Genomic DNA, 12,522 nt, shown 5'->3' on the forward strand with positions numbered 1-12,522 from the left:
AGTTTGAAACCAGTTTTGAAGAAAGAGGTAATCACATAGGAAATCTTGGAAACAGTTTGAGGCCCAAATGGTGATTACACAAACCACAGAGCACTAATGTACATTGAAAGCTTTCTTTCACACTCTTTCCTGGGTGTTTGTTGTCTAGGGCCCTATCTACACTGCCATATAAAATCCAGATTATTTGCCTTGAACTGGATTATATGGCAGTGTAGACTCATAATCCAGGTCAAAGCAGATAATCTGGGATCAGATATTGGATTATATGGCAGTGTAGATCCAGCCTAGATATCACAGTTTAAAGCTAGCTTTGAACTTAATTAAATGGTCTTTGTAGATGGGGTCATAGTCTTTATTTATGTAACTTTCATCTAACTCTCCTCTACTTTCTTGTTCATGGGAGGATCCAAGTTATCTAACAGACCATCCACACTGCAAAATTTTAATAGTTTGATACTACTTTAACTGCCATGGCTCCATGCTATAGAATCCTGGGATTTGTAGTTATGTTGTGGGACGAGAGCTCTCTGAGAGAGGTCAGTAAACATGGAACACTAAACTACAAATCCCAGAATTCCATAGCAAGTAGCCATGGCAGTTAATGTGGTGTCAAACCTTGTATCATCTGCACTACTTGGAATTGCATATTGTTTTAGTTTTGTTTTATTCAAATAACCTTGTGCCTCTTTTACTTACTTTCTTTGCTTGTCTCTTCCTCCTCCTCCTCCTCCTCCTTGCTCCTCCTCCTCCTCATCTGTTTTGTGGTGGACCCATGAGCAGCAGATGAAGACGAGGATAAAGATGATGATTTCCGAGCTCCACTCTACAAGAATGTGGAAATTAAAGGAATCCAAGTACGGATGAAATGGTGCGCCACCTGCCATTTCTACCGGCCTCCGCGCTGCTCCCACTGCAGTGTCTGCGACAACTGCGTCGAGGTAGGAAAAAACATCTCCCATCATTCTGTCACCGGGTTTTCATGCCTTACTGGTAGACCCACATTCAAATGAATCTGATCATACAACTTATGCCTATATAACAGCTTTCACAGAGGTGTGTTGTGACAATGTTAGTATGTTGGCCACAGTATGTAAGTGTGTCACACACACATCACAAGACTATGTGAAATAAGCAATAAATTCTGTATTTTGAGAAATATAAGGGAAAGGTTATATCCCCATACCCGTCATTATTACTATTTATGTATGTGTCCATATCTCTTCAAAGAGGGTTGGCTTAACCTCTGGTTTGCTAGTAAAACTGAATTACTATGTTGCAAAATGATGCATGTCTAAAAAGTATGTCACCAACATGAAATGGTTGGAAAGCTCTGCTATATAGACTCTATGCCGAGTTTAGGATGACTCGGAGTTTAGAGGAAAAGAAACTTTGCCAGGTTGTAGGAGGAAGAGACAGAGAGCCAGAGCATGGACAGCTATTATCAGTTATTCTTCACTCCGCTGTTAGGTATTGACCGAATGTGTGAAAAGGAGTACAATCTCTGTACAGTGCATGCACATTACACAATTTATTCTTCTCTCCATAAAGAATCTGGCCGTGCTAGTATAGCAATTTTGACACATGGTAGTTTAGAGGTCTTGTTTTATAGAACCCTGACATTGTTGCTGGCAAATTGGACGCCTTAATGATGCCCACAGGGTGCTGAAACTATTAGCTCAAAGAAGCAAAGGCATATTGTACGTGAATGCAGAGGACTGCAGCTCCTCTATTTTATGACCAGGTAAAATGTTTATCCAGCCTTTCATATCCAACTACTTTTCTTTTCTTTTTTTATAAGATGACATATTTATATGTAAGTAAAATGAAAACAAAACTAAAAGTAATACGCATTGGAAATTCACTGAATCAAAATATGAAACACCAACTCACTAAAGCAGAGCTCTCCTAACTGTGTGTTGTGACTACTTTGTGTGTCGGTTGCAGTGTGTAGGTGTGTTGTGCGAACATAACAAGATACCTCTTGGTCTATGTGAAATAAGCAATAAATCATATACGAGTATTTTAAAAAATATAAATGAAAGGTTTTCATGAGATATGTTGTCACTATATATTTTGTTATTACAATTTATGTATGTCTCGTATAAGGGGTTGATTTAACCACCAGTTTGCTAGTAAAGCTGAATCCCTGTGTCACAAAATGATGCATGTATAAAAAGTGTGTCACCAACATGAATTTTTTGGAAAGCTTTGCACTAAAGCAGTGGTTCTCAACCTGTGGTTCATAGACCACCAGTGCTCCGCAAGAACTAAAATATGGTCTGCAGCCTCATTGTTACTACACCATTGCAACACCTCACAGACCATGCCCCCTTCCTCGTGTTCATGCGCCCATGGCAAGGAGGCAAGAGAAAGCCATTCGAGACAGTTTCTTGGGCCTTGCGCTCCACTTTTTGTATTTTTTTCAACCTCAGCCCCCCTCTCTTCTTCTTTTTTTTTTTACACAAGTGTTAATAATATCCACAAATAATAACACAACCCAAGCAACAACAAAAAATTTCTTGGCGTCTTTGTTTTCAGGCCTGTTCCAGGGGATATTTGGGATGCTGATTCAGAAAATTGCACTGGATAGACCACATCAGCTCTTGATTATTAAATATGGTTTTCTGTGGGCAGATTCAAGGACCATTTAGGCCAGTGGTTCCCAGCCTGTGGTCCGTGGACCACCAGTGGTCCACAAGAACTAAAATATGGTCCGTGGCCTCACCATTACTACACCATTGCAACAAGAGCAACTGTCTTGCAAAACCCTCTTATAGTGCCAAGGCTTATTAAATATGTTTTCCTGTGAGCAAGCAGATGGCGACTACTGGATGGCAGATGTTCTGTATCAGAAACTAGTGCTGATGTTTTCTATCAAATGCAATTTTCTGAATCAGCACCCCAAATAACCAAACTGAATCTAAAGTTGACCAAAAACTGATTTGTAACCCTTTTGGTACTAATGTTGGAGAGTGGTCCCTGGTCAAAGTGGTCCCTGATCAAGTGATCCCTGGTCAAAAAAAGGTTGGGAACCACTGCACTAAAGCATTTAACTAAGGGTGCATCTGTTTTATGAGACTATACATTAGGAGGTATCCAAATGGATAGGAAGGACAACTGGCCCAGGGATAGGGAGATTTTGACTCTTGTTGTTTGAGACTTCAGTTCTCATTGGCTGGTTGTTGCTCAACCTCATGGTTGTGGTTCAAAAAAGGGAGTCCACCAACATGTTAAGCGCCAAAAGCTCTCTATCCCTAGACCGGATGGCCTCCATAGGTCTATCCAAATGGATACCTCCAAATATCTATATCTATAAATTTGTAAGGGGCGTTAAACGGGACAGCAAAACTCAAAAAAACCCCAATGGAAATTAACCAAAATTCCCATGCACATACCTCAACCCACAAGGTAAAAACAAACCGAATCAAAATGAAAAACAACACAACAACACACTCACAAAAGGACAAAACAACAGAGCATGCGCAATGGCGCAAAGTCCCCGGCGCGCGCGTGCACATGGCCAAACGGCCAACACACCCTCCGCACCTCCCTCCCTCGCCCCACCCAGCACGATCATGCCACAACACGTCACCTCACTCCCCCGCCCCACACATGCAACACCACGCCCCAATCTTACCTCCTCCTTCTTCTTCCCCAATCTTACCTCCTCCCCCTCCTTCTTCTTCCCCTCTAAACCCCGCCCCCTCCAAGCCCCGCCCCTTCCTGCCCTCTCCAAATCCATCCCTCCTCCCCTCCTTCTTCTTCCCCTCCAAGCCCCGCCCCCTCCAAGCCCTGCCCCTTCCCGCCCTCTCCAAATCCATCCCTCCTCCCCTCCTTCTTCTTCCCCTCCAAACCCCGCCCCCTCCAAGCCCCGCCCCTTCCCACCCTCTCCAAATCCATCCCTCCTCCCCCTCCTTCTTCTTCCCCTCCAAACCCCACCCCCTCCAAGCCCCGCCCCTTCCCGCCCTCTCCAAATCCATCCCTCCTCCCCCTCCTTCTTCTTCCCCTCCAAACTCCGCCCCCTCCAAGCCCCGCCTCTTCCCGCCCTCTCCAAATCCATCCCTCCTCCCCCTCCTTCTTCTTCCCCTCCAAACCCCGCCCCTTCCAAACCCCGCCCCTCCAAGCCCTGTCCAAATCTATCCCTTCTCCCCTTCCTTCTTCTTCCCCTCCAAACCCCTCCCCCTCCATGCCCCGCCCCCCTTCCCGTAGAGAAAGGGAAGGGAAGGAAAGAAGGAAAGAGAGAAGGAAGGAAAAAAAGAGACAGCAGAAGAGAAAGAAAAAGGGGGGGAGGAAGGAAAGACATAGAGAAGGAAAGACAGGAAGGAAGGAAAGAAGGAAGAAAGAGAAAGGGAGGTAGAGAAAAAGAGGGAAGGAAGGAAAGTAAGAGAAAGAAGGAAGAAGAAAAGGAAAGAAAATGAAAGATGGAAGGAAAGATAAGAGAGACAGCAGAAGAGAAAGAAAAAGGGGGAAGGAAGGAAAGAGGTAGAGAAGGAAGAAATGAGAGAAAGAGGGGAAAGAAGGAAGGAGAGAAGGAAGGAAAGAGAGAAGGAAAGAAAAAAGGGAATGAAGGAAGAAAAGAGGGAGTGACGGAAGGGGGAAGATGTAGAGAAAGAGGGAGAGAAGGAAAGAGAGAAGGAAGAAAAGAGAGACAGCAGAAGAGAAAGAAAAAGGGGGAAGGAAGGAAAGAGATAGAGAAGGAAGAGGATAAGGAAAGATGGGAAGGAAGGAAGGAGGGAAAGAAGGAGAGAAAGAGGGAAGGTTGGCCACAGCAAATAAAAAGTGAAAGAAGGAAGGAAACATGGAGGGAAGAAAGGAGGCAAAGGAAGAAAGGGGGAGGGAATGAAGGAAAGAGAGAAGGATGAAACCAAGGAGCGAAAGAAGGAAAGAAAGAAAGAAAGAAAGAGGTAGAGAAAGAAGAAAGGAGAGAAAGGGGGAGAAAAAGAGGGGAAGGAATAGGTAGGTACCTCTCTTTCATAATACTCCAGATATCTACCTCTACTTTGAAAAGATTTACTATAGGCCACAGCAACGCGTGGCAGGGTACAGCTAGTATAGTTATATTAAAATTGCTAAGATTTTTTTTTAAAAAAAGATGGGAACCTGATGGCTTTCCACACCAGAAGTCCACCAACATGTGGAGAACCACCAGGTCCCCATTCCAGCTGCATTGCAACACAGTTCAAGGCAATAATGTGCCCACCCATACCAAAACATGGCCCTTCCAAATATGATATCTGGAATTCCAAACTCTTCCAAATATCCAAAGTTCTTCAAATGAGGTGACTGAAATATTGACCCCTTTGATTCCCGATCGTTTAATGTATACACAAACTTTGACTCATGCACACAATTATTTTAAAAGATTGTGTATAAAATTATTTCAGGCTACATGTGTGAGGTATATATGAACTATCAATGAACTTTGTGTTTAGACTTGGCCCCATTTCCAAGACATCTTAATATATCCAAGTATTCCAAACTCTGAAAGAAAAATCCAAAATGTGGTACATTTCTGGTCCCAAGCATTTCAGATAAGGGATACACGATCTGTAGGCAGATCCATACAATGAACTTTTGCTAATACGGGCTTTCTCTTGGCCAATTATAAAACTATAAGCAGAGAAATCCAAAGTACTTTCTCCCCCCAGCCATTTGAATACAACAGATCCCCAAGCATATTGCTATCAATCCCTATTATGATTGGCTCTAATAGACAGCATTGCTACATTATTAAGCTTTGAATGCTTACTGAAGAGAATCAGAAGGGCCATTAACATCTCTTGAATCAATAAATTGTGTCCTGAAAGCAAGCAACCTATTGATTTCTCCTCTCCCTCCTTCTTGTGTGTGGGTGAAAGTCCTTTGTATATATGCATCCCTCGGCTGCCAGGAGATTTGGTCACAGTGAAGCATTTATTGGCGTTTCACCTCAGAGACTGTATGCATTCATTAAGAGGAGAACTGTAATTCAGTCATTTCATTGACGTGTAGCTTTGACATTTCACCATTACTTAGAGATGCATGGAGTAATAATGATAAATAATAAAGTTTATTTGTATCCCTCCCCGTCTCACAAAAGGGACTCGGGGCGGCTTGCAACAGAAATACAATATATATAGTAATAATAGCAACCAAAACAACACAGATCAACGAAGTGTAATACAAAAACAAAAGCAGCCATGCAAATATTAAATTAATGCTTTAGGTGGCAGAATGTGCAGGGCCAACCATGTGTCTGGCTTTATGGAAGACTCTTCCTTACCTGAGGGGGTCATCAGCTTGAAGGGCTGCTTTATTTAGACAAGCCCCCACACTGACAATCTTCAGGAGGAATTTGAAAACCTGGTTATTCCAATGTGCCTTCAGTGATTGAATGAAAGATTCTCCCTGACCACACTTCGCACAAAATGTCCTTAGACGTACTTTACTTTATGGGTTGTGCAATGAAATCTTTCCTCATTCCTGGAGCCTCCTCCTTATAAGTTACTCTGCCCTACCTCCCAGTGTTTTTAACATTTTCTGTAATTTTATCCATGCATCTGGCCCTGCCTAGTGAAATTTCCTGTGTTTTTAATGCTTGATTTTATATTATTATGTTGTATATTATTTCGATTTTGCATTTTATGTATTTTGCTTGTTTTATTGTGTTTGTGTTTTAGCTTGTATTGTATTGATGGGCATGGCCTCATGTAAGCTGCACCGAGTCCCCCTGGGGGAGATGGAGCAGGGTATAAATAAAGCATTATTATTATTATTATTATTATTATTATTATTATTATTATTATTATTTGGGTGCATCTACACTGTAGAATTAATACAGTTTGATACCCCTTGAACTGCCATGGCTCCATGCTGTGGAATTCTAGGCTAAAGTTCTTCCTCTTCCTTTTCTCCCTCTCCCTCTCCTCTTAACAAAACTCAAATCTGCCTATCTTTCGAAACTGCAAATTCTAGGGTTCCATAGAATGGAGCCATGGGAGTGCAAGAGATGTCAAACTGCATTAATTCTACAGTGTGGATACACCCTCAGTTAGGTTTAAAGGTAAAGAACCAGAAGACAATAGAGCTGGAGCCTGGAATTACCTATCCAAAGTTAGTAATACTGAACAATCCCGGAGATCACCTGGTTACAGCCCCCACCCACCCCCGACTATCAAGATGTATTGTATTCCTATTTAAATCACAACAACTGTCTCTAAACTTTTGCAGCAATTAAAGTGTTGTAATGAAGTTCTCAGTGCGTTATCATCCTGGAGCTGAAAGAGTAGGCAAAGACAATGCATCCCATCTGAAATCCTGTAGCTACTTCCTGCAGAATTCTGGGGCTTGTTGTTTAGGGGAGGAGCCTTTAAAATACCCAGTCAGAGAGGTCCTGGGTCTCACTAAACTATAAGCCTCAGAATTCTGCAGGAAGGGGCCACAGGATTTTAAGTGGGTTGCATACTCTTTCCCTATTCTTAAAGCCCTAGTGTGATAGCAGCTTAAAATGATACAAGTTCAGTTCTCCACTGAGCCACAAAGCTCATGAAAGACCTTGGGCACTTTTGCTCAGCTTGCCCTACCTAACAGTTGTGAGGATAAGATGGGGAAGAAGAGAGCCCTGTATGCCACTTTGAAGTGACTGGAGGAAAGGCAGGCTATCTCAAAAACATAAAGTTGGAAAGGGTTGTGAGGGCCATATGGTCCAACCTCTTACTATGCAGGAATACACAAGTATAGAATTCCTGAAAGTTGACTAGTCAACTGAAGGTTTGAAGACCTTCAGAAACAGAGTCCATGTCTCTTCAAGGCAGTTCTATTCCAGTGTTGAACAGTTCTTCCTATGAAGAAATTCCTCCTAATATCTGAATGCAATCTCACTTCTTCTGGTTCATTTTCTATTCTCTGGGGCAGCAGAAAACAAGCTGGCTCCATCTTCTAAATAAGATCCTTCTAGATATTCAGACATGGCTTCGCATCATCTTTCGTTCTTCTGATCTCTGAGCTCAACATGTAAAAGTATATATCAGTATTGGTATAAAACATGTATAGATAAGGAAAAAAGTAATCCATACATGAAATCTACAACTAGAAATGTGCCCATGGACATTTGTCCACAACTTCCATGCTGCAGCCAATATGAAAAGAAAGGAAGGTCGTTGAAGCTTGTAGACCTGACATGAAGCCAAGAGCTTGGTGTCCGTATTGAACAGTGAATGCATGGAATTCAAGTGGTTCTTTTTAATTTGGGAAATATGAGTTGATTTTCCCTCTGTTGAAGTTCAGCTGTGCTGGACTCAATACTGGATGGCTCCACTCTGTATTCAGGTACAAGAACAATCCCTCCTGCTTCCTTTTCATAAAATTGCCTACAGTGGGTGTTTTATTTATATGGATTCCAACATTGTATCTAGCTAAGTTTTTACAGGGAACACTATGCCCCTTTTGCCCTTCGAGTGCCTTATTATGATTTTTATCTTTTTTTCCCATATGATGCATTAGGGACTAGTTGAAGAGCCCTCTCCTCTTGAAAAGAGTCTACTGGGGACACAGTACATAAGGAACAAACAGAGCATGAATAGACAAGTCTGTTTACCATCTCTGAATGTAGCAATTTAGAAGGGACACAAAGACAACAGTAGAAGCGGAGAGCGGAATTGTGCAGTACACTTGATATGAGCAAGATGGTCCAAAACATACTTGCTTTTGAAGGGCCAATTATGTGTTCCTCTTCAAAAACAGAAGCAACAAGAAAATCGCTAAAGCTTTCAGTAGTTCTTGTTTGGGAAAAGAATATGACCAAGTTGAATAGTAAAACTGAATTCACAGGATGGGGAGAACGTAGACCTGTCCAAATGGAAGAGAACAACTCTTTTCAGATTTGGAAATGAATGTCTCCAGTTGGCATGGTCAGAGGCTGCGTTGGCTCAGAAATTCTAGGAGCCATCATCCAAAAAAAAAAAAAAAAGAGTTATCAAAATTCTGCTTTCTGCCATATCTCTCTAACAAATCAGGGGTTGGAAATTGTTAGGTCTTGTTGGATTTCAATTTCCATCACCCACATGGTCACACATCCCTAGACATGAGCTTTCTAAATATGTTGGTGACATATTTTTTGACCATGCATCATTTTGTGACACAGTAATTCAGTATTACTAGCAAACCAGAAGTTAAACCAACCCCTTCTAGGAAATACATAGCACAACATAATAAATCAAAACTGAGATTCTCGAAATGGGTGGTTCTTTTCTTGTTTAGAGTTTCTGCCGAAATCCTGGATGATAGAATGGTGTAGCATCTCCAAACCAGTGTTACTTCTCTCTGCATAGTTGGATATTATGCTTTGTCTTTTCCTTTCTTTGCAAGGATTTTGACCATCATTGCCCGTGGGTGAATAACTGCATAGGACGGAGAAACTACCGGTATTTCTTCCTTTTCTTGGTATCCCTGAGTGCCCACATGGTTGGGGTGTTTACCTTTGGGCTCATCTTCATTTTGCACCATGCCGAAAAGCTGGGAGCCGTGCATACTGCCATCACGTATCCTTCTTTCAGTGTATTCAGAGGCTGTGCACCTCTGGGAATATTACTTCTTAGAAGGCAAACAATGACATAGAATGGAGTACCAGCAGGTCTTCTTTGAAAAATAATCACAAAAATAACATGGGGGAAGATTATATTTTAAGTGTGGAGTACTTTTTCTTCTTCACCCATCTTTATCCATAAAATGCTTGGATTTCCTTAATGTTGACAATACAGCATGGCAGTCATGTGTGTGGCTGGGTTATTCTTCATCCCCGTCATTGGTCTCACAGGTTTTCATATTGTTTTAGTAGCCAGAGGACGCACCACCAATGAACAGGTATTGTTGTTGTTGTGTGATGATGATGATCATCATACATTACAGTTCTACTGGCATTTGTATAGCATACAGTGTAATATTTTAAATATCATACAATAATACATTTAAATAATGAATTTGTGAAAGATGTATTCACAATGTGTATATGGTAAAGTATAACACCATTTTCCAATTGCTCCTGAAAAAGAAGAAGAACTTTATTTTTCTACCCCGCCTCCATCTCCCCGAAGGGACTCGGGGAGAGCTTACATGGGGCCCAAGCCCAGGCAGAATACAATTAAAATAAAGCAATAACAATTAAAACAGCACAAAACAGCATAAAACAATATAACAAAAATAGCTAGCAACAACAATAACAGCAGACTAATTTTGGAGGGGGGGGGGGAAAGGAAAACCACTACGTGAACTAGTTAAAGGATAAAGTGGTTTAGTAAGGTAGATGACAAATGTATAACAGCAAAGGAAAAATCATGGAAACAGAGCAAATTAACAGGATCAGTTAATATAATATAGGACATCAGATTGAATGACAATTCAAGTCATGATACAGGCCATTTGTCACAGGAGTCGTCAATTGAAAGCACGGTGAAACATCCTGCTGATCAGAAGCAGATCTTACCTGGATCGGAAGGGTTGGCCACTGGCTTTCCAATCCTGGCTTGTCAGAGGAATGGCAAGCTGTATTGTCAACATCCAGACTATGACATAATGCTCACTTTCTAATTGCTATTAAAGTCTTGGCTACTTGTAAGAGGGGCCAAGCAGGATGATAAGCGAACACTCTTTGCCACTAGTGAGGGAGGTTGTGGTATGGCCAATGGCATCCAGACAATGGACAGGTCACACTGGGACCCTTCACAGGTCAACATAGACCTATAAGCTGGACAAATTAATGGTTCTCTTAACATTTTTCAAAGTGCTCTGAATATGATATTTGCAGGTGACTGGGAAGTTCCGTGGGGGAGTAAATCCTTTCACGCGAGGATGCTGTGGCAATGTAGAACACGTTCTCTGCAGCCCTTTGGCACCAAGGTAAGCAAGGGAAGAGAAACCCATAACACTAATTATAAACTGCAGCTGGATCCACACGCTGTTGTCGTCGTCATCCTTCTCTTCTCCTCAACCGCATTTTCCTCTTCCTTTTTCTTTTCCTCTTGCACCTCCTTATTTCCTTCTCCTTCACCTCTTCTCCTCTTTTTCTCTTTATCATTCTCTTCCTCTGCTCCTCTTTTCTTCCTCCTCCTCCTCTTCACTTCTTTCTCTTTCTCCTCACCCTCTGCCTCTTTTTCTCTTCCTTGTCCTCTTCCTCCTTTTTTCCTCTTCCTCATCTCTTTCCCACTCTTCTCCTTCTCTTCCTCCCCTCCTTCTTCCTCCTTGTCTTTTTCCTCCTCGTCTTTCTCCTCTTCCTCCATGTCCTCCTTCTTCTCTTCTTCTTTTTCTTCTCCTTCTCTTTCTCCTCCTTCTTTTCTACCTCCTCATTTCTCTCTTCCCCTCCTCCTCATTTTTCATAATTTATTGCGTGGCTAGGCCATTGTTAGACAAGCTGGGTTCCTGACGAATATTCAACTCAGACATTTTGTCTTCTTTACACATTATTTTGGGATAATAGCAACCATAGGAAAATCAGCAGTTCTGTGTGTCAGAAAAGGCCTTCCCACCCCAGTTCTTTCTTTTTAGCTCACATAAGAATGAATGCTTAGTCTAAGGTGGTTCATGACATCTAGAATCAGAGTAAGTGTTATTGCATTCATCTGTGGACCATAGCAGGCTGGAATCAGATAACAACGCATACATAAAAATACAACAGTGTTCAGAGATAATAATTAGCAAAATTAATGAGTAATATATATTCACATATTGCTTGTAACACACGCGCTATCACTAACATGGGAGACATACTTTTAAAGATTTATATACAAAAGCATTCTGATATTTTCAAGTCTTGCTGACAATTTATAGAAATGGAGAGGAAGCCAATTAAAACATATCCAGTTAATTGGCGAAGGTTTCTTGAACGGGAAGCAATTATCGCTGTGTTGTTATTATTGTATCTGACACTTAACAGGGTATCAGCAGAAAAGAAATGTTGACATCAGGGAAAGATTGAGTCAAGAGTAATAATAAATGGAAATGGGAGGTGCAAAGATATCAAGAGATGGATGCAAGCAGATACAGTTAGTAGCTGGTCTAGTGTAAGTTTAGATTAATTCAGCAGCGCAACTGAAATAACATGCATCGGCCTGTGCTGATAGTTAAGTATACTTTTCATTTGAGTTGGAAGTGAGGGCAACAAAAGATAACTTGAACACATAAGCTGCATTTGGCTTCTTTTGGATTGGCTAGGAGATATTGTGATGGAAACAAGTCATCTACACCACTGCTTCTTAAACTGTGGATCCTATCCCCAAATGAGGTCCCCTTAGCTCAATGTTGGGGGTCACAAAAATTGACAACAGATTTCTGAATGCCACCTAGTGGCTGTTTTAGGCATTACATTAAGCTGTTAGAAACAATATGCAGTGGACTCTGCAGAAAATGCTTCAGCCATACTTCACAAAAAAAGGAAATCGGCCTGTTTAGCAAGCCTTGCAAGTGCTAATTTATTATCAATGTTTGATTTTATACCTATTTTATATACATATATATTTGTATACTTGGGCACACATCACAATTTCTGGGGCA

At 41.5% G+C, this 12,522-nt stretch overlaps 1 protein-coding gene across 2 annotated transcripts in view; it reads left to right on the forward strand.

Annotated features, from left to right (window-relative positions):
* Positions 1-12,522, forward strand: part of ZDHHC8 (zinc finger DHHC-type palmitoyltransferase 8) — a 141,671-nt gene that overhangs the window by 105,226 nt on the left and 23,923 nt on the right. For both annotated transcript variants that reach the window (XM_060785700.2, XM_060785701.2), the window contains exons 3-6: positions 781-938; positions 9,346-9,518; positions 9,738-9,840; positions 10,781-10,872. In XM_060785700.2, coding sequence (XP_060641683.2) covers positions 781-938; positions 9,346-9,518; positions 9,738-9,840; positions 10,781-10,872 — 526 coding nt within the window. The remainder of the gene's footprint in view (positions 1-780; positions 939-9,345; positions 9,519-9,737; positions 9,841-10,780; positions 10,873-12,522) is intronic.

The sequence above is a fragment of the Anolis sagrei genome, chromosome X, assembly GCF_037176765.1.
Source record: "Anolis sagrei isolate rAnoSag1 chromosome X, rAnoSag1.mat, whole genome shotgun sequence".
Classification (NCBI taxonomy): Eukaryota; Metazoa; Chordata; class Lepidosauria; order Squamata; family Dactyloidae; genus Anolis; species Anolis sagrei.